This window comes from Hyperoodon ampullatus, assembly GCF_949752795.1.
Source record: "Hyperoodon ampullatus genome assembly, chromosome: 6".
Taxonomy (NCBI): Eukaryota; Metazoa; Chordata; class Mammalia; order Artiodactyla; family Ziphiidae; genus Hyperoodon; species Hyperoodon ampullatus.
In genome coordinates, this window is record NC_136919.1 from 119,069,691 (window position 1) to 119,092,817 (window position 23,127).

The 23,127-nt window shown below is 39.2% G+C and overlaps 1 protein-coding gene across 1 annotated transcript in view; it reads right to left on the minus strand.

Annotated features, from left to right (window-relative positions):
- The window catches only part of KIF13B (kinesin family member 13B), a gene marked incomplete at its 3' end in the record, with an annotated part of 184,320 nt that overhangs the window by 87,676 nt on the left and 73,517 nt on the right, over nt 1-23,127 (minus strand). Inside the window, exons 8-13 of the mRNA XM_079705977.1 lie at nt 21,797-21,931; nt 19,721-19,833; nt 18,435-18,546; nt 11,818-12,030; nt 10,128-10,238; nt 4,526-4,660 (exon numbers count right to left, since the gene is read on the minus strand). Coding sequence (XP_079562103.1) covers nt 4,526-4,660; nt 10,128-10,238; nt 11,818-12,030; nt 18,435-18,546; nt 19,721-19,833; nt 21,797-21,931 — 819 coding nt within the window. The remainder of the gene's footprint in view (nt 1-4,525; nt 4,661-10,127; nt 10,239-11,817; nt 12,031-18,434; nt 18,547-19,720; nt 19,834-21,796; nt 21,932-23,127) is intronic.

The following is a 23,127-nucleotide window of genomic DNA, read 5'->3' on the forward strand; positions in this document are numbered from 1 at the left end:
TTAATAAACGAAATCGCCCTGGCTTGACAGAAGCAGGACTCTGAAGACAGTCTTTCGGGAATGGAGGTGAGGAAGGAAGGAAAGATACCTTTCTGTCTTTTACAAATTCAAATATTACTCTAGGTGAGTCAAACTGCCTCCAACCAGGCACGTCTCACGGCCACACCGCTGTCTTATTCATCCTGGGCCCCTTGAAGCCTGGCCCACAGCTCTATCAACGTGGAATGGCTGTGGCCCTGCCATTGTGCTGATGGCCTCCCTCCACTGACTGAATGCTGGCAGGCCGCTTACTGCCAACGGGAGCTACGCTCCCCCTAGGACTGTTCCCCACGTACGTGTGCTTTGATGCTGCTGCGGAATCACTGGTACAAATCCTGATCAAGTGTGTGTGTGATAATTTGCCCCAAGTCCTTCAGAATCACCCTTGCTTCCCCAGCCATTAGTAGCTGACTCGTGAAAAGAGTAGATCCAGAACTGCACAAGCAAAATAGCTTTCCTGAACGATTCGGTGGATCATTCAAAGGTGTGACTAGAATCAATCATACTGTAATCCTATTTCTGTAATTAAAAAATACGTATCACTATAAATATACACACACACACACAGGAATAGATCCAGAAGATACAGATAAAAATATTAAATATTAACTGTGGTCTTCTCTGGCTGTTGAAATTTGGGCACTAATGCCCCTTTCTTTTTCTAATATGTTCTTATTAGACTTTTTAGAAAAAAAGTGTATTACTAGAGTAACATTTTTAAGATGAGGGGAGCAGCTCTTCCCTCTAGAAGCTTGGCTTATGCTGGTATAAATCTACAAGTCTCTCAAAAAAACTAAAAACAGAACTACCCAGCAACTCCACTCCTGGGTATATACCCCCAAAAGATAAAACACTAATTCAAAAAGATACACGCACCCCAATGTTCATAGCAGCATTATTTACAATTGCCAAGATACAGAAGCAACCTAAGTGTCCATCCACAGTTGAATGGATAAAGAAGATGTGGAATGGAATGGAATACTACTCAGCCATAAAAAGAAAAAAAGAATAAAATTTTGCTGTTTGCAGCAACACGGATAGACTCTGAGGGCATCATGCTAAGTGGAAATAAGCCAGACGAAGACAAACACTATATGGTATCACTTACATGTGGAATCTAAAAAATATAACCAACTAATGCATATAATGAAAAAGCAGCAGACTCACAGATATATAGAGAACACACTAGTGATTACCAGTGGGGAGAGGTGATATGGTGGGGAGGAGTGGGAGGTACAAACTATTGGGTGTAAGATAGGCTACAAAAATGTAGCCTATCTACAACACGGGAAATAGAGCCAACATTCTGTAATAACTCTAAGTGGACTGTAACCTTTAAAACTTGTACAAAAATTTTAAAAATAACAAATTTTTAAAAATATAAATAAATCTCCAAGTCAACCTCAGAACTGTAGGCAGGCCTCGCTTTGCACAAGAGTGCAGGACTATAAAAATAATTTAGCAAGGAGATCTTAATAATCAGTGGGGAAAACTGCAATAATTCTGTGACATCTAAAACTGTCCGTAAAAACATGAAGAAATCTCTTACTGTTACAATGTATAAGAAAATGAAAAACCACTTAAACTAGTATTTACTTAGTACACTGTCATTTAGAACATTAGAAACATTGGAATTTAAAGCAGTTTTTTCTTTGTTAAAAGCGTATGTACTGGGCTTCCCTGGTGGGGCAGTGGTTGAGAGTCTGCCTGCCAATGCGGGGGACGCGGGTTCGTGTCCCGGTCTGGGAAGATCCCACATGCTGCGGAGCGGCTGGGCCCGTGAGCCATGGCCGCTGAGCCTGCGCGTCCAGAGCCTGTGCTCCGCAACCGGAGAGGCCACAACAGTGAGAGGCCCGCGTACAGCAAAAAAAAAAAGCGTATGTACCGAGAGTAGTTAGAACAGTGCTTGCCTTCTTCTCAATGTATATCTTACAGCATGGAGTGAGCATATTTTCCACGCCTTGGCGAACTGTCATACTCCTTTCTAAGCTTCTACCATTTTATCCTTTGTGCTTTCAATGTTGCCAAGTATCTCCAAGCGCTCCTCTCATGTGAAGTGCTTTCTGGTGTCACTCCCTTTGAGACATCTGCAGTCTTCTCATCACAACCACTTTCATTATTCACATCGGTAAGTTCACCTTCACTAAATTCCTCTGGCTGCACATCTAGAAGCTCATGAACGCCTGCAACGTCAACATTATTTACTAACTCACGTTAACTGGAATGTGTGTATGTTGGAACCGTGCAAAGCAAGGGCTGCCTGGCTATGCAAATTAGATGCAAAGTTACTTCGTGAGTTACATTCTACCTATGGTTTGGCCACCATACTTCGCTTCTGCAAGTTCCAGACAAAACAAATAAATGGAGGATTCTATTCTAGAAGAGAACCATACAAAACCTGGAACTAGAAAGAATGCTAGAGGTAATTTAATCCAGGGGCCTCATTTTTATACATGGGATGCTCAAAGTCACCCACTGACATGAGGTCATCTGCCCAGCATGTAAACCAACTTGAAAATTTGAAAGCAAAGAAATAAAAAACGCTCGGCCTCTAAATTCCTCCTTCCCACATCACAGTATCACTTTACTGAAGCAAAAACTGTTCTTGGACTGAGATCATCCTTTTGAATATGCTTTGTCATGAATATAACTTTTGTCATGGGTTTAGCTTGGGCAGTGAAGAACCAACACTGCCTCAAACTCTGCCAAAACAGGGCTGACCACGCAGTCTGAAACAGAATCCCAACACCTCCACACAAAGTGACCAGAAATATTTTAACTGCTCTCCAAAAGTCTTTAAATAGTTTTCTTTGTGTAATTTTTTAGTTAAGGAACAGATATGAATCAGGCTTTTTTTCTTGTTGGGTGTATGTGTTTGTGTGCTCCAATTTGAACTTCATCACATCAGAAAGAAAAAGAACTCACAGTTCTGAAAACTAAAAGGGCAGAATATTTAACTCCTAATATTCTAATACTGCATCTCTCCTAAAGCATATGAATACCTACAGCTGAAATTCTAACACAAAAAGCTGCCAGCATTGTTAGAAGCACAACAAGAGATGTGCTAATATGTCATTTTTTTCAAAGGACAAGGATAATATAATAAGGTGCCAGAGTATCAAATGAGAAAATGGTATGTGGAATAATTTATATGTGGATAGTGCTTCTGTCTATAAAGTGCTTCTATATGTCAAATCCCATTTAATCCTCCAGGAACCCTGTGAGGTAGCCGGACAGAGAAAACTTCCATTTACAGAGGAAGGATCTGCAGACTGTGGGGGGCGAAGGACTGGAGAGCAAACATCTGCCAAGCAGTGGTGCTGGACTAGAAACGGAGGGCATCTCCCTCCTACCCCAGCACTGCTCCCACTACACACAGCACCTGAGTGTGCACACGTGATTATATGCAACAAACACACAATTTAACTCACAGTGTAATAAAAGATACTTATGAATAACAGGGCCTTATCAAAATATCACAAAGCAATTACCCCAGATACCTTTGATAAAAACTGGGAAACCAGCCAACGTGTCGTGAATTCTTCAGTCTCTTTAGAAGTGAAACGACACAATTCTCTAATTTTAAAGCTGCTTCCAACTGTACCAGCTCATGTCTTTACTGTCCTAGTCACTAACTTAGTTAAACCCACATAGATAGTTCTTATACTATGAGGGGAAAAATTTTCCTCCTAAATATTCATTAATCATACATCAGAGTCAGATAGTCCATTATGTAACTCATTTATGCTCTATGGTTGGCAAAGGTAATTTTGGCAAACTCCTTATAATTTATATAGTGTCTGATATCATGCTCATCCTAAAGTTGTCTCTTGGCTTCCTGATACATCCCACAACCTATAGGTTTCAATGTATATGAGTATATACATATATACAATGTATATAGATTTCAATGTATAGCTGGTTTTTTCTGCTCCATACTCTGACCCTCTCAGTCTCTAAGTGACTTACTCTTTTTTTATAAGTTGATAATCCAAAATTTTTAATTTTCCTAAGAGTTACTGGAAACACAAATTTCAAATCAAGTGGTCCTAATAACTTTCTTTAAACATTTCCTCTGTAAGCTAAGAAACCACTCACCAAAAGCTGTGCTTCACAGAAATCACAAAAGCTTTAGTCTACCAATGAAACCGTTTAGTTTAAAAGTCACTGTTTAAGCTTTAAAGTTATCTACTTAACTCCCTGGTTTAATCACATTAAATGGTAGAAGTTAAGCTACTTAACTTGTTAGAAATACTATCAGAATATCATCTTTTATATTTACTAGGTTGAATAACATCACTCAAAGACTACAAAGAGAAACTGATCTCAGAAACTCAAGATTTTTCTATACTCCAGCTTAATCAAATAAAAACAATTTTCTAACTCATATTTTTGAATATGTATGGTTCTCCAAGTATAAAAAAAAATACTGTGAAATACTGCTCTATTCTGTGGTAGGAAATAGTAAAAAAGCCTACTACTTCACCTTTAAGTAGTAAACCAGAAGTTCATTCAGAGCAGGATCAGCGTTCAGATTAACGAGGAAACATTTATCATCCCCAACTTTAATTCCAGAAGACTGAAGAGATATTCCAAGACTCTCAAGCTGTTTCTGCCGCTCCTGTAAATGCATTAGAGAAGTATTAATTCCACAGCTATTGAGGCAGCAAGATATAAAGAGTCATATATTATAGTAATTATTAAATAACTTTATAACTCAAATATGTTACTTAGGACATGGTATTCTATAGGTTACTGCATTTATTCTCTTTCTAAACTATAATGTTGCTTTGTTAGGTAGAATTTTTTAATTTCAAAAATAAAGCCATGGGGGCTTCCCTGGTGGTGCAGTGGTTGAGAATCTGCCTGCTAATGCAGGGCACACGGGTTCGAGCCCTGGTCTGGGAAGATCCCACGTGCCGCGGAGCAACTAGGCCCGTGAGCCACAACTACTGAGCCTGCGCGTCTGGAGCCTGTGCTCTGCAACAAGAGAGGCCGCAATAGTGAGAGGCCCGCGCACCGCGATGAAGAGTGGCCCCCGCTTGCCACAACTAGAGAAAGCCCTCGCACAGAAACGAAGACCCAACACAGCCATAAATAAATAAATTTAAAAAAATAAATAAATAAATAAAATAAAGCCATTACAAATAGCAACCAAATATACTAAGTTCTCATTTTTCATTCTTGAAAATATCTAACATCCTGAATTCACCTTTCACATTTAATTCTGTATATATGAGCAAATATAAGTGTGTTTTACTCAACTGTGATCTTTCTAAAAAGCCAAGTATTTAATACACTCTGCTGCTTGATATCCTCAGTGGGTCTCCAGCAGGGATAAAGGCCAAACTCACTCAACCAAGCCCACAAGGCCCTTCAATCTGGCCCACTTACTCACCATCATCACATCTTGTCACCCCAACTCTCAAAGCCTGTATGCAGTTAGTGGAACATCTTCCAGGGCCCTCAAAGTCTCAACAACACTCTCTCTAGCTTAAGGGTTTTACACCTATTCCTCCTATCTGGAGCACGCCTGTTCTCAAACTTGGTAACTTTTTTTTTTTTTTTTTTTTTTTGCGGTACACGGGCCTCTCACTCTTGTGGCCTCTCCCATTGTGGAGCACAGGCTCCGGACTCGCAGGCTCAGCGGCCATGGCTCACGGGACCAGCTGCTCCGCGGCATGTGGGCTCCTCCTGGACCGGGGCACGAACCCGTGTCCCCTGCATCGGCAGGCGGACTCTCAACCACTGCGCCACCAGGGAAGCCCAAACTTGGTAACTTTTTACTCGACCGTTTCTCTGTGAGGCAGGGACCCTATCTCTTCACTGTGTATTCCTAGCACCTAGCACACTGCCTAACACACAAGAGCACTCAAATCGTTGGTGTCGTGAATTTATCAAAATAAAATCTGCATATTCAGTAAAGCCCTATTTTCATAAGAACATGAACCTTTCCTTTTCGTGCCTACCTATTTGTGAGTACATGCAACATACACATGCGTGCACCTAGGGAGATACACGAGAATCCTGCAACCGATGCTCTATAACTAAGGAATATGAATCAGGGCAGAGCAGAGTGTCTTTAACTATGTATAAATAGCGAATAGTGATGAGTCATCAAGAACCTCTGATTCTGAGGAAAGACAATACAAACTAAGTCATTTAACTAGGGCCACACAGTAAGTCTGCAGTATAGTTAAATTGCAGCCTTAGAATTTTGCTATTTCTAGGCACACATCCTAATTTATACGACCACTGCAACCCAGTCAATCACCCCTAGAATAATACTATTACAAACATACTGAAGGGGATATTTTGGTTCTGGGCCTTTGAATCGAGTCTCTTCTCTAACAAAAAACATTACTGGGTTCTTTCGGAAGTGTTGAGTGGTTTAGCACTGGCCATTAATTTTCAGCACTCAATTCTAAGCAATGATTATCCTTGATAAAGAACCATGTTCCTAAAATGAAGAAAGCAATTCTAATATATCTTGTATGGTCCCTTACTGAGGGAAAGGTCTTTTACAAAGGGATATTGGTGTAATTAAAGAATTATTCCAATAATGAGAAGAAACATTTCTCTATAAAAATGTCTTTTTTGTAAACTACGAATGAAGTGGGTAGATGTTCATGAACTAATATTAAATTTAAAATGTAGGGTATAACTAGTATATTAATCTGTGCACTGGGAAAACCTGGAAGAAACCACAGAGATATTAACAGTAGTTTTCTTTGGATGACTGGATCCGTTCAATTAAATTTTCTCCATAATAATCTTTCTGTATTTTCTATAAGTAAATACTACTTTTGTAATACAATAGTTTCTTCTACTTATATTCTTATTAGGACTCTAGTAATTTTCACTATGGAAATAATTAAAAGATTTAGAAGAAGTTTGGTTACTGTCATCTAGTGGCAAAATTTTAATTCATACAGAGGCAAAGGCAAGCCTGAAAAAGACTATATGACTTAACAAAGGTAAAGCCACTCAGAGTAAGGGAAAAGACAGGACTTAAATGAGATAATGTGTATAAAACAGCCAGGATATACTTATATAGTACATAGCATATAGTAAATGTTTTAACAGATAAATCAAAATCTTTCTAGCTCCTACTGCTGAATTCTAAGAATTTTAGTTTGACATTCAAAGCCCTATACTGAATGGCCAGACTGACTTACTTCCAACCATTCCCACACTCTCCAATAATAACTCTCTGACTTTTGCTCAATATTGATAATTGAATATGGAATGAATGTCACTGAATATAGGTTTGCCCAAGGTCACTGAGCAAATCTATGCCAGAGAAAGGAATATAAATGAATAATTGTCTAAGTCAGCAGTTAGAATAAACTACTGTTTTATCCTACTTCCTTAAGCGTTTCCCTGTCATTTGAGATTTTATAATGGTAGAAATACCACAAATTTTTTGTTTAAACCAAAGGGTACAGCGTTGAAAAACTGTCAATTCGTTGCTACATCTGCCACCAAAAATTTTGAAGTTTTTAATCATTAAAAAATGACAAAAGTTTGCAACGTCTAGAATCAGTTCAAAGAACAAACAAGTATTGTATGATAAAATATAGTTATATTTACTAAATATTGCTTCTGATATCAGAGATTAGTTAACTTTTTCTATAAAATGTCAAACAGTAAATATTTTAGTCATCTGGGTCCTATGGTCTCTGTCACAGCTATTCAACTGTGAAGCCATAAATCATACAAAAACATATGAGCATGGCACATTCCAATAAAACTATTTGTGAAAAGAAGTGGCAGGCTGGGTTTTGCCCAAGGGCTTAGTTTGCTAACCCTTGATCTATCTCATGTAAGTGTACATTTCTTTATTGAGAACATAAAAGATGAAAATAAGAGAATTTGGTATCAAAGATATGCCACTGGGCTGAGAAATTAGTCAACTTGAGTTCTGACTGTTTACTCAAAAATACTACTGAGCACATAGTTTCAAAAACTAAGAGATACAGCCTTTTTTCTTGAGAACCTTACAAACTCATTAGGTAACAAAAGTACACACAAAAACCTGAGTAGTGAATAAAGTACTCATGATTTAAGGGTCAAAAGGGTACAGACAGCTTCCACAGGATTCACTGGCAGGGACAATCTGTGGGGGCGGGCGTACTAGAGGAAGATGCCACAGAACCCAGAGGACTTTGAGAGTCTACCTGACTTAGAACAGACTCCCAAAAAGCTCTTCAAAACAGAAATCCATTTGGCTGAGTTCACCTAGGTTTCCTCAAAGTTATCTGATCATGAACTGTTTTTTTCCCTTATTAACAGTCTGTGGCTATTAAGTCTGTTAAGACTTATTAACAGTCTGTGGCTATACTGCCAGAAACACATTTTAGGAAATGCCAGTCTGTATTGCAAAGAGGTCAATGACCAATAGACCAGTGAGAGAGGAGAAGAAAGCTCAGCAGCACTGAAGCCTGGGGGCTTGGAAAGATAAGGTGTTAAATGAGGTGTGGGATAAAATCAGGCTGTCCTCAAAAGGGGCATATGACCGAGGGAGAGGACGGTTAGGTGAGGAAAGATGCTACAGATAAGCTGCATCAGCACTACACTCTCATTTAAACCTACCCTGCTTTGTATCACAGCAAAGCAACCCAAGTACAATAGCACTTCAAAGTCAATGTTTTATTTTCAGAGTAGCCCAAAAATGCTCACCTAAATTAGTTCCAAATTGAATGATAATTAGAATTCTTATTAAATAAGAATTTAATTTATGAAAAACAGCAAGTGTAATATGTAATGAGAAGTAAAGTTTATACACTGGTGTATTCTCTTCTCTGTAATTTGAGGGATATGCTTTAAAATAACCCAGTGCAGGGATACAGATAAAACAAGACTGGTCTTATGTTGGTCTTTAATGAAATTGGGTAATGGGTACATGTGGATTTATTACACTCATATTTTTACTTATTTTGAAAAGGACTGTAATAAAAATGTTTAAAAATCAACTTAAATACTAGTCTGCACGAATATAAATCTAACATCCACCTTCTGCTACATAATAACAGTACTGTCCTACAACATCTGCTGTATCGATTGATTCTGGACAGCACACTGAAAGATGGAATCTACTGGGTAACAAAAGAAGTAGCACGTTCTATTTTGTTAAGACAAGGAACAATTGAAAACACAAGAAATTTTTAATTTTACAAAAGGAGGGGAAGAGGTAGAGATGACTTTCAATACCTGGGTAATAACAGACCCTATCTTGCAGGGCTATTGGGAGGATTAAAAAAAATGCTGTATATTTAATAGTGCTTAGCATAGGACCCAACATGTATGTGTACCCAATAAGTATTGGTTATTATTGTTATTATTAGTTACTACATACAAGTGGGACACTTATTCTCTTAGCTTTGGAAGAACAAACTAAGGCCAATGAGCAGAAATGGAAGAATAAAAGATTTCAGTTAAATAGCTACCATCAGAGTTATCCAATCATGAGAAGACTGCTCAGTGCGGTACTGACCTCCACATTATCATATATATTTCTAAAACAGAGGCTGAATAAGCATCTAAGAGGAAAGTCACAGAGTAAACCTTTTACTAAGCACACAGTTGGACATTTTAGGATTTTCTCCAAATGCTAATGCACCCACTGAAAGAATTCACCACTTCATATTTAATGGTCTAAAAATGGGAGACAATCACCTCAGATTTAGGTATTTCATATTACTTTTACTGAGTTGTCATATGGAACCAAGAAGCTCATAGCCTAAACATCTACTACTAATAATTTTGTAGTCGGGTAAGTTCCTTACGTTTGCAAAGCACTTAACAGAATTGAGTGTTCAGAGCCTATGGCTAGTTATATCATTTAAAAAATTTTATGACACTAAAAATATATTTCTTACATAATGAACAATCAACTGTAATTATGTCTTTATCCTTCAAATGAACTTTGAAAGTACAGATTCCTGGATTTAGATCTTATTTAAATCTTAATCTGCTAGATTTGCCATCTTCAAAGCTAAAAATCAAAAAGAAATCAGAAACATGCTCTGAGTTGCACTGCGCAAACTGCCACGACGTTTCTCTCTCCTTAAGCAGGAAGCACGAACCTGGGCAATCTCCTCGGTCTTCCTTAATTTCTCCTCCCAGGTCACAGTCATTTCCTGGATTAGCTTCTCTGATTCTTCCAGCCGGTCTTTCAGCTCTGGAGATTTCATTGCCTACAAGCAAAATGTTTATTTCATGAACTGTCTGTACGACGCCCTGGAAAAAGAATTCGCTAAATCCAGGAGGACAAGAGGAACAATCTGGCTCTTAGCTCTACAGCTCGCTGGGGTCCCTGACCTAAGACACGAGGACTGTCACTGACCCGCAGCATCCAGACTGTGTGGGTCCCACAGACTCACCTAGTTATCCAGTGGGTTTGAAAGAAGACTTAACCTTTTCATTTTTCTCTAACCTGTTGTTACTGTGAGATCTAATTACATTTAGGGAGATAAAAAGTTCAAGCTACCAAGGGCTTATTTTTTTTAAGTCTCAATAGGTCTAGACTCATATGTGTGACTCAGTCTACTCTTTATTGATGACTTTGGGTATTTCTTCAAGTATATGCAGACTAAATTTGCACATGTTGAAAACTGGATGGTATTATTGATACCAGGAAGACAGAAACAAACTTTCAAAGAATCTTGATGAACTGTAAAATTATTCCTGTAAAAACAGGATAGGATTCAACAGGCAAAAATACAATCAAGATAATTGTTTTGACCATGTAATTTACTGTTATACTACCAGAAAAAGGGCCATGAGAAAGAAGAGGGCTACGGTCTCAGGCCCAAGAAAGAATCCCACAGTGCTTGGAAATCATGGGAACAGAAATGCTAATTAAAGTAGGGATCCTGAATCTGACATTTTATCCCACTTTTGATAAAAGGATAAGCATTTGAAACTATTATGTATAGAATGGATAAACAAAAAGGTCCTACTGAATAGCACAGGGAACTATATTCGATATCTTGTAATAAACCATAATGGAAAAGAATACGAAAAAGAATATGTATATAACTGAATCACTGTGCTGCACAGCAGAAATTAACACAACACTGTACAACAACTATACTTCAATAAAATAAATTTTTAAAAATAAATCTTTAAAAATTAAAAAAGATTTTTGGTTAGAATTGTGTAGGTTTTAAATTCAGTAATGGAACATAAATATCATACACTATAGAATGTACAAAGGACAGTGAAACAGATCAGTTTCAAACAGATGGCTACTTCTGCTATATTTTTTCCTATGAACATAATTAACCCATAACATGGAAAAACTAGCTTATTATGGTGTGCAAGACCTCCTTAGGATTTCTGTTTGGACTTCAACCTGTGAACATCTGATACAACAAAAATCTGTTTGATTCCTCTTCTAATTAGCCTATGCACATTCGCCACCATTTGCTGCACTAGTATTAAGTTGTATTTATTTTTGTTTCAAGCATCTCTCTTTCTCTACCCTATTCTACTATACCTCTTTTCTCGTCTGCTGCCTATACTGTGGAAAGAAACATTTTCTCAATTCCCCTTATCCTCTCCTCCTATTCAATCCTTTAACACCTGTAAAAACTATCTAAATTTCAACTATGACAATTTATCTGTCTTCCTTCATTACTCATCTCAAATTTCTCTTCCTATAGGAAATTCAAAAATTCTACTCATCACTTATGGCCCTGGGGGAAGACAATTCAAGTTCTTGCTTTACTGGATTTTCCTAGACCCATAATGCTGCTCGGCTGTGCCTCATACCTCCGCTTTGGTTAGCTGCTCTCGGAGTTTTTCTACTTCTTCTCGGAGATCCCGGATAATCCGTGCATTGGGATCCTCATTCACCACCGCGTGGTTCACGATGTTCTTGGCACGATCCGCATACCGCAGGGTTGAAAGGGTTTCGTCATAGTTGTCAGCGGCCGGACTCACAGTAGCTACCATGGCCGTCTTGCTGTTACCCCCAAGACTGTCCTGGAGGAGAAAAGAAATTGAAGACCATTTTAAAGTTGGAAGAAAACATCATATGGGCACGCTGAAGCCCCATATGATGAGATAATGTCCCAAGGTCAAACACAGATTTAAGGACAAAGCCAGGACTTAAGTACAGGTATACTGGCTCCCAGTCCCATGCTCTTTCTTCGCTGGCAAGCTACTTTTCTGCAAAAGGGAGCTTTGGCTTTTGAGAAAGAACTGGGAAATACAATGAAGCCCACACTTATTTCAGTTTAATAAAAATTGATTCTAAGTCAACTTGTCCTCTTTTAACAGGCAACAAGATACCGTAAGTCAGCAGCCTGCTCAGAATAAGAAAGGGTGCTTTCTTAAATGCCTACAAAATCTCCCTGAGAAGACTGAACAGTCATAACAGTATTTGATCAGAGAGTGACTACCTACAATCTACTCCATAACGCCATGTACCTGGAGTCTCTGTGAAGCCTAAATAATGGCTCAGAAAGGGGTGCTGTTATAATGCTATCAAGCACCTTGTACAGTTTTTAAAACATAAGGTACAATTACGGTCTTAGAAAACAAAAGATACGTTGAAGGTACTTCATCGTATTCCATCTGACAGCACTTCAAAAACTACTGAAACAGGCTTCAAGTTCTATACAACCGCTTCTAGAGTTCAGACACGGGTGCTGAAAAAAAGACATTCATCTCCATTAGAGAAAACCGCTAAAGGGACTTTAGGATGGGCTTCAACAAATTCAAAAAACGACTTCCCCTCGAGAACATTAAAAAATAACTAGGTATAACTCAGGATTACAAAACAGGACTTGGGAAGTCAAGTCTACCCCACGCCGCTTCGCCACACAAAGGCTGCATGAAATCCAGCTGCGCAGGCGGCTCCCAGAGATCTGGGCCTCCTAGAATTCACACCACCGTGTCTTCCCCTTCCCTGAGTGTGGGAGGGACTTTCTGATCTGCCTCTAAGGAAGAGAACACAGAATTGATGGCCTGCCACGTCTGAGATTAGATTATATAAGACTGGCTTCTGTTGTGGGTGTTTTCTCTCACTCAGGGAAACCACTGCCATGAGGTGAGGCAGCCCGAGGAAGAGACCTCAGGAGTGAGTTTGGAAACACATCTTCTGACGCCTGCGCACAAGCACTCAGGTGAGCAGATCCAACCTCAGCAGCCCGGCAAGGACTGCAGCCCCAGATGACGCCTGCACTGCAGCCACGGGAGAGACCCTACCCAGAACACTCAGGCTGCACCTGGAATCCTGACCCAGAGAAACTCTGAGGTAACAAACAATGGCTGCTCCCAGCTATTGAGTTTTCAGGGTAATCTGCTGCACAGCTACAGGTAACTCCCACTACACTATCCCAGGATGAGAGTTACCCAGAAGACTAGATTCAATGCCCCCTTTCAGTAGTAAAGTATCACTGAATTATAGACTCACAATATTAGAGAGAACACTCAGGCTGGCCACTAATGAGGAATTCATTAGATCACAAGAAAGCCAACTCTATCTTTGGGCTGCATTAATCAATACAAAATTCTTACTTTTGAAGATAGAAATGTTTTCCGTTATCAGTATTTCTAAACTTTGCTTGAACCACCCGTGATTTATACAACTTTGTGCAGAGATTATTCAGTCCTCAGCCTTTTGTGAATTAGAGTGTTAGTATCCCCATTTTACTGATGAAAAACCAGAGGTTTGTTCTGACAGAGGAGGTTAAATACCTTGCCTACAGATCCAGAAGTAGTGAAGTGAAAACATTCCTGCCCAGTTGTATTCTACCTTGCAGTCCAATATGATTTCCACTCCCCCACAGCTACCCACGATAGCACAGTAATAAAATAACACCTGGCAACAGAGAGAGTTCAGACCTGAAGCCTTTCCAAACTGTTCTGTCCTAGTGCCAGAAACAAAATTATTCCCTGGGTGTTGCTAACGGTTCAATATAATCACAAACAGTACGTCCCCTTATTCATCCATTACTAAGATTTTGATTTTCCACAGAAAACACAGCTAAGATAATTAGATCATTGAAGGAAATACTCTTCGATGCATGAAAAGGAAGGAAATGAGTTATCTGGGCTTTAGGAAGCGAAGGCAATTTCCGCAAAGCCTGGATGACTGCTTGCTTCACTCTACTTCCAGACACTGATCTCACATTGCTGGTGCCCAGCTTTGGCAACTTCCAGAAAGATGTCAAGAAGAATCCCATGCACATTAATGGAATTCAAATGTCATATATCAAGATCATAGGAATTACATCTCAGGCTGGAATTCAGTTCACAAGCAGCGCCGTGGCGCAGTACTGCCCTTCCAGAACCGCTGCATTCTCTCAGCCCACAGGAACGGCAAATGCGGTTGAGTACAAGGGGATTCGTAACAATAACGACCACAGGAGGAAAGCACACATACTGTGCTTCAATTTGTGCTGAGAAAAGGAAACCTGGCAAACAACAAATACTTGACATTTTTTTTTAATACTTGACATTTTAAAAGCCCTTGTGCATGAGCAACAATATGCTCATGTTCAAAAATGGCCTCATGCCATCAGCAAAAAGGAAACAGCAAGAGAAGAACTGGCACTCATTCAAGGAGAAAGTATAATGCTTCTTGTTTACTCTTTAGTTGTTTAATTAGGCAAATCAGATGAGCTTTGTTTCAAACGCAGAAACTGCAAATTAAATGGACATGAGAAAGAATTTTGGAAGTCGGAATTTTTTAAAGCTGAAAGAACTCTTTGAAGTCACCTAATCAAATTATTTCATTTTACAGACGAGAAAATGAGACCCAGGAAGATTGACAGGCTTACCAAAGGTCATACTGCTAGTGCAGAGCAGAGTTGAAATTATTCATTCATTCAACTTTTCACGGAGTTTACCGTCTAGAGGGCAATGCTGGTGAGCAAATACTATATGCTAAGAACTAAAGTAGAGGTAAATACAATATGGTCTGGGAAAACAGAGAAAAAGCAGAAAGCCCAGTCTTGAAAGGTTAGAAAAGACTCCCAGAGAAAGTGACATTTGACACCTAAAGATGAATAAGCATCACCCAGGTAAAGGGGATGGGGGAGGGAAGTAGGAAGAGGGATTGAAGAGAGGAGGAAGACTGTTCCCAGCAGAGTAAGAGCAAAGTCCTAGAAGTAAAAGTACTCATCACTCAGCTAGAACTGATAATGTCAAGAAGCAAAAGCTGAACACTGACAAGGAGGGAGGGGCCTAGTAAACCACAAGTCTTTAAATAACTTGGACTTCATCGTAAGTGCCCCTAGAGAGTTATTGAAGAGATTTAAGTTTAAGAAGAGTATTAATTTAGAAAGACAGCAACCTAACTGTAAAGAACGGAATGAACTAGGAAAGCCCAGGAAAGAAGTTTCAATCACCCAGGCGAGAGAAGAAAGCAGTAAGGATGCAAAAAAGTAGATGAATTCCAAAGATATTCATTATTGGAGCACTCATTACCGGAAGTTACTTGATATTAAGAGATCTATATTTAGGGAGTCATAGAGAGAAGCAAACATCATCTTAATATGAAACAGTTCTCCACTGACCACTTAGCAAATGAGTAAGCGCTCAACCCTGCCTGAGAGAAGAGCAATCACATCCATCCCCATCCCCCTACGCCACACCCCCACTTGCCAAATCATCAAGTGTGAGCAGTTTCTCTTCCTCTCAGATGCTATAGTGTCAAGAGCACTACATAATTATAATGCGAACACAGTGCAAAAAAAAAAACTTTAAAAAGAAACTGCAAATCTTATAAAGGATGAGCAATTTTATGAGTTGGATGAAAGTCACGGTGGAGAATACTAGAATCATACCCAGTCAAACAAGGATCAGGAAGAATTAGACTAACTGAGAATTAAAGAAGGAAAAATCAACAGGGACATAAAAGACACTTGAAAGGAGAATGATTTGTGTAGCAAGGGATTCCAAAAGGCTTTGGGGGAAACTGTTTAAGCCCCAGCATAGGTTTTACAAAAATGCCCCTACTTATGATCTTGTACAAAAGTCAAACATCGTAAAGAAGGTCATGTAGTTTTTCAGGAAAAACATGACAAAGATCAAGGAAACTATTCATTTTTTTAGCCTAAGAATTAACACATAGAAGTTACAATTATAGCCTAATTTTATTAAACAGTAGATAAAGTGAGCTTTTTAAAAAAGGGTTTAGTTTTGTTCTTCAAGTTCAATTATATTCAACAGTTTCTATCACATTTGGTAAAAGTTAGGTGCTTCTCCTTCTAGTGAAAAGAAACCTTTGGTAAGAAGAGCACAGCCTAGGCAACAGAAGATGGGCAGCAAAGTCAGCCCTGGACTCCAATCTCGGTTCTATCACTTGCAGGTTCTGTGTCCGTTGCCACATCTGTAAAATGGGAACACCACCAACTGCCTTCCAAGGAATAAATGAGATAATGTATGTGAAGCACTTTGCACAGTACCTGATTCTCCTGACCCAAGCTCTCCTGGCCTCCAGCCTATGGGATGGACACTCAATAATTAACCTAGGCCATTTTAACTACGTCAACTTAACAGAAAGTATTTCTTATTGTTGGGTTAAATGGACTGAAGCAGCAACACTGGAACAACAGGACAATGAATATTCTTTTAAATCAGGCACATCCAGAAATCATCAGGAATGATCAGGAGATGTTTCTGTGGAAAGTGTGAGGAAGAAGTATCGTATTGAGATTTCTTCTGGAAATTAAACAAATGAGACTTCAAGGTTAATTACTGATACTTGAGGACCAGACAATTATTTCCTTGGTAATTAAATGTTTTATAATATGTATCCCTTTAATTCAAGAGTTATTTACAAGTGACTTTTAATCATCAAATTTTGTTTATCTTTTTGTTTTGTTTTTTTGTTATATTTATTTATTTATTTATTTATTTTTGGCTGTGTTGGGTCTTTGTTGCTGCATGCGGGCTCCTCATTGTGGTGGCTTCTCTTGTTGCAGAGCACGGGATCTAGGTGAGCGGGCTCAGTAGTTGTGGCTCACAGGCTTTAGAGCGCAGGCTCAGTAGTTGTGGCGCACGGGCTTAGTTGCTCCGCGGCATGTGGGATCTTCCCGGACCAGGGCTCGAACCCGTGTTCTCTGCATTGGCAGGCGGACTCTTAACCTCTGTGCCACCAGGGAAGTCCCGATCCTTTTGTTTTAAATTTCTACTTTTATTGCATTTAGGCCAAAGGAAGTAATCTACCTGATTTTCTACTGTGGCAAATTTCACTTAATAAAGCATGCTCAAACACTGTGTAGAGTTTTAGAAAATAAAGTTGAATACTAGTAAAGCCTTTGAGAGGGTGTAGAAACTAGGAGAAAACCCTACTCCCTTTACAAACATGGTTCTCTAAACATGTCATGGAATAACTCAAAAGCTGTGTTCTCTACTAAGCTGCCTGCGCTTAACTCATCTTTACATGCTCAACCACTAGCACAGTGAGTAACGTATTCAATAAATTCTTGATCACTGAGAAAATAAGCCATCACGCAACTAAACAGGGCTCACAAAATTATTTTTCCATTTTAAAAACATTTTTTAAAAGAGCATTAGGTAAAATATTTTATTCCGGGTTGGCAACTTTATAAGGAGTTAAACTGTCACTAGATTTGATATCCTCTAACTCCCAGTCCAATACCTAATCCACCACACCAGCTCTATCAAGACCAAAGGGAATCTTGAAAGACTAGAAGAAACCTGGAAATAGTCTCTCTCTTCACCAAACTCCTATTTCATGCCATTTTCTTCTCTCTCATGGAATCACCAACTCGTGTTATAGTATTCCGTGTACACAACTTCTCTCCCTTACCAGACTGAGTGATTACAGGGCAAGGAGTGTCTAGCATTTCCTTACATCCTCACAGCGCTTCGTACAGGCTTTTTCTTTCTGATTTCCATTCCTCTCATTCATGCTGAATCGATTAACCAGTGAATGACTGTGTACTCTACTCTGTCTTTTAACAACAGCTTTAAGCAGCTGAAAGCAAATTAAAATGATCATGAGTAGTCTGGAAGTTAAACAGAAAAAGAAGATCCAAAATGTCCATCAAACAAAAGGAGTCTGTGAGAAGGATGGAGCAGTCCAGCTGGGTCTGGAACACAGTGGAAACCCCTTTCCTATGACGCGCTCAGCTATCAGGTCAGCACTAGGTCCTGTTCTAGTCCCCAAATCTCAGAGGCGATTGTGCGATTCGGTGGGCCGCAAACCCCCCTGCTTCCGGGTCCTGGTGAATCAGAAAGAAACCCATGCTTAATCCACTAAAATTAGGACAACCATGTAAGAGTCTAATGATTATAAATTTGAACACTGATGTAGGAGATTATAATTGGGAGAAATCAATAGTCTACTCTTTATTCTTCCTTTTTACCAACCACCAAGAGCATCCCAGAAAGGGGGGAAAATAACTTACTTTGAGCAGCCAAGTGAGAACTGAGTCACGATATGGAACAAATTTATTCTTGTTTTTGCCAGCACCCTGATCTGCTAGGGCTGAGATAACCAGACCGAGGGTTGTGAGGGACCTGCATGGTGCAACAAACCGTAATAATCGTAAAAACCTGAGTATATCAAATGTCACATTTTAGCACAAAGACTGAACATCAAGATGCCTTTGTACCAGCACGAGAACAGCACTGCTGTCAGCATTTTGCTGCTCAGGTTAAGAACACATAAACTCTAAACGCTGATATCCCTCTAATACTACTGTAAGCTATAAAATTGCTTAGTTCAATTTTTTTTTCATTTTTGTAAAAAAAAAAATGTAAGCTGTAAACCATTAGGTCAAGATAATGACACAAATACCACATATCTTTAAGAAAGGATGCCACAAACACAATATGATGAACTAAAACATAGTACAAGGCAAGAACATTCATATATATATAAATAAATAATAGCGTAGCATCTGGATGATGGTATTCTATGATCTCCAGCGGGTTACTGATGACTGTCTTGCTATGTGTCCCTCTGGGAGCCACAAGGATGGAAAAGATTCCTGCCCCCAAGGGGCTAACAATATAGCTTAAGGTAAGAAAATGTATAACCGTATGAAGGACTTGGTGCACAAAATATTACTTTGTAAAGTAAAATCTTGGTATAAATAAGCACCACAGCTGTCATAAAAAGGAAAGCCCGATGTAGCCAGTACACGTTATTATTTGTTCAGACAGTGACACCCCCGCCAAGATCCACAGCTGGACTCTGATACTCCGATTATCTTTGTTTGTTTCTGTAGCTTAGACCAGTGGCTCTCAACTGGAGGGTGACTATGTCCCCACAGGGAGCAGCTGGCCGTATCTGGAGATAATCTATGTTGTCACAACTCGGGCTGGGGAGAGAGATGGCAGGTACTGCCGCCATCTAGTGGGTAGAGGTCAGGGATGCCACTAGACATCCTACGAGGCATAGGACCACTCCCTGGGACAAAGAACTCCCTGGCCCCGAACCTCAGTAGGGCTGCCCTTGGGAAACCTTGGACTTGACTGAGGTTGTGCTCCTCAGCCCCAGCAGGCCTCTCAACAAAACATAAAACAGGCTCGGGCCCTTAAAAAATATCTCTGAAAGAAAATTCTACACTGTTTATTCTTTAGAGCCTCAGTCATTCCGGAATCCTATTCTTTCAATAACTACAGAAGTTCCGCCTTCTGGCTACTGAGTCACTGAAGCAACAGAGGCAGAGGCTCCTGGACGGCTTACTTGTTGATGTTGCTGCCCTCCTTCAGCCTGTCACCTGCCGCTCCCGTTTTCGTCGCTCGCTCGCTGCCGGCTAAATCAACCAAGCTCAGCTTGCCCACTTTCTCTCCAGACGTCTAGGAAGCAAATCGACAAATACCAACAAACAGTTACCGAATACAGAAAGTGATACATCTCTACCGAATGAGTTTATTATCTAAATCCTTTATTAAAGCGTATCTGTTGTTATTTTAAAGTTAATTTGTGCTGCTACAGAACAGTGTAAGAAAACTACACAATCTAGTAGTAGATACACACAAAATTATACACAACTACGAATCCAGACAGAAAACGATCTCAAAACAAAACAGTGCCCCCCAATGTGGTACATTTCGAAGGGAACCCAACAAAATCTTCTTAGAGAAGTATACAAAAGCACTATTCATGAGGTATAAATTTTAATAGGTGAAACCATGCTTAAAATTTCATATATATTTACCAAGAGTCCTGAGGGAAAATATCTGAATTTCTTATGATACAAAAAAAATCTGACTTTTATACAACAGAAGGATCCCTCAAAGACCCAATGGTTTCTAAAATTTTTCATATTATTCATATAATAATTCCCTTGTTTCATAATTTCAGCTATTAAATTTACATATTTTTGTAGTTAAGATATTATACATACTGACATTTTCCTTTATCAAAAATGTTCAATTATCAAATCACACACATAACAGATAGTTTATACTTCAGCAGCAATGTAAGAAATGTGGGAAAGCAATGCCAAAATCTATAGACTGGATCACTTTTTTAAACTTTCCTTTAAAGTATACATTTATACTTATTTCCATAAATAAACATGTTGCTAACAAAAGGGTATTAAGCTTCCCAAATCAAAAGTACTTTTGGTTTTAAAAAAAAAAAAGTCAGTATGTTTTCTGCTGAAAAGGAAATAGAAAACAAAGAACTTTTTGTCGTTGCACTAATCTTGCTGTGATGGTAAAAGAAGAAAAATATGCTCTCAGCAAATGAAAATCTTGCCAAAATACAGCACTTTGCCAGGGTGATCATTTTAGCTTCTGGTATTTGAAATTGATTCGCTGGAGGGTAGTAATAAAATATGCAAAAGTTCACATAAAAAGTAAGAGGGAAAACACAAATGTATGAGCCAACACAGAAGTTTTCAGTGTGATAGAAGCATACACATCTCTGGCTCTGTTACTTTTCATAAGCTTCAAGTCCAAATGCTCAAAAAAGTAATTCTACAAATCTAGAATCTTATAGTACAAGTTCCCCAGTATGACTGACTCCTTCTAACACTTTGCTGTTTAGCAGAAGGTAACACTTCAAAAAAAACTCCACTAAATCAGCTAGAGTATTATTAGCTTATACAGCTTGCCATCAGAGTTTAAAGCTCAAAAAATGCTGTGGCAGAGACTATGGGCCATCAGCTTGTATAACTTCTGTTCCAACTTCCTTTATTTGGAGAGGGTGGAGAGCTAAAACCTACATTTCTCAGGCTCCCTTGCAGCCAAGGCTCAGGAGGTGACTTAGGTTCCGTCAATCACATAGTCTTGCTTAAGATTTAGAAGGCAGAAACAAAGTAGCGGTCATCCCCATCCCCCTCACTCATCTGGCTTTTTTCTGCTGGCAAGCAGGAGTGTGGATATATGAGTTTTCCTAAAAAAGCATCCCAGCTCACGTTCTCCAACTTCCAGGGCTCTAAGAAGGTGGCCTCACTGACTCCTGTATCTTGGATCACAGCTCTGGGGTGTGCCTGGAACTCACAGGTCTGGGGGTGGCCTCAGGGGTAGTACCATCCTCACTGGATGAGATCTGTGCTCTTCTGGAGGTTATTCCTAGAGATTTAGTCTAGAAATCACTCCTCAGAAGGTGTACCAACAACTTTGTAATCATCCAATTCCCTCTATTAAATCCATTTCTGTTTACCTAGAGTGGCTTCTGTTTCTTGTCCTGAGTCCTAATTGATACACATGCCTGGCTAGGACTTTAAGTCACCTAACACCTGAAGGGAATAAGATAAACCATGATCCACTTCAGAAATTAAAAAAAAGGGTCACGTATCTGAACACCTACCCCGGACTTCACATCATATAAAGTGTGTGTGAGGGTGATTTTGAAGACTGCGTGTGATCGGCTGCTCTCCTCATTCATGTTGGTTGCAGCAACTGTACGAGATTTGTTACCTTCAGACATCAGAGATTCAATATCCTAAGTGGAAACAAGTCATAGACACACATTTCATTATCTAATAAACATTAAAACTCTGCTATACTACGAAATGCATTCCAAGTTTCACTACTTAGTCAACCACATTTGGAGTTTACATTCTGTTTCTCGATGAACATTATGCCCCACAGAGTACAATAGCCAGCACTATCTCTGAAAACTCAAATAAAATACATTATTTACTGTAGGTGCAGAATAAAGCAGCAGCTCTGACCAAGAATTAGAAAAGTTTAGAAGCTACATGTTGAAGTCCCACAAGATGGACAAACATGCCATGCCAATCCTCATCTCATCTAGAAATTTGAAAAACTTTAGCTTATTTAATTATAGTAATAGAAGTTAATTGTTAAATCAAATTAGATTGTATAAATAAAAAGCAAACAAAAATAATTTCTAACCCCTTCACACAGGCATAGCATTACATCACCACATTGGTGTATATCTTACCAGACCTGTTTTTAAAAAATGAGGACATCAAGAGACTAATTTTCTGCACAGATTCACTACTTCATTGCCATTATAACTAAAACAGAGACAGCATGAGACACTCGAAAGATCATGGGATCTTTGGGGTTTTTTTTAAATGTTATATAAGCTCTAAAACAGTTACTTAAGCAGTCTGAAATCTAGTTTCATAAATAACAATACAGCTATGACATCATCTACCTTACAAGGATTTTAATGAGGAACAAGAAACATATACTGTACTTGTGAGAGAGTGTACCAGTTGCCTTCCTTTATCCAGCCTCCTCTTGTTTCCAGTAAAGGAACCCCATCTTTAGCTGAGCACACTGCAGCAGAACTAAGAGGCTGCACTTCCCAGATGCCCTTGCAACTCAGCCTGGCGATATGACTTTTAGCGAATGAGACAAAAAGTCACCTGGGAATTCACCTTAAAGGGAGTAGGCACACTATCACATGCTGGTTCTGAGCCATCCTGAACTATGAGAATAAGGGCATTACTAAGACCTGGCTCTATGTGGAAAGCTGGAAGGAATCTAGATCCTAACAGCAGCTTTGGAGTCGCCATACCAGCCCTCTCACCATTCATTCATTTGTTCACTCTAATAAATATGGAAAGTACCTACTACAAGCCAGGTACATTTTAAGATACTGAGGATACATAGGAACAAAACAGATAATAATTCATATTCCAAAGCACTTAAGTCCTGTTATAT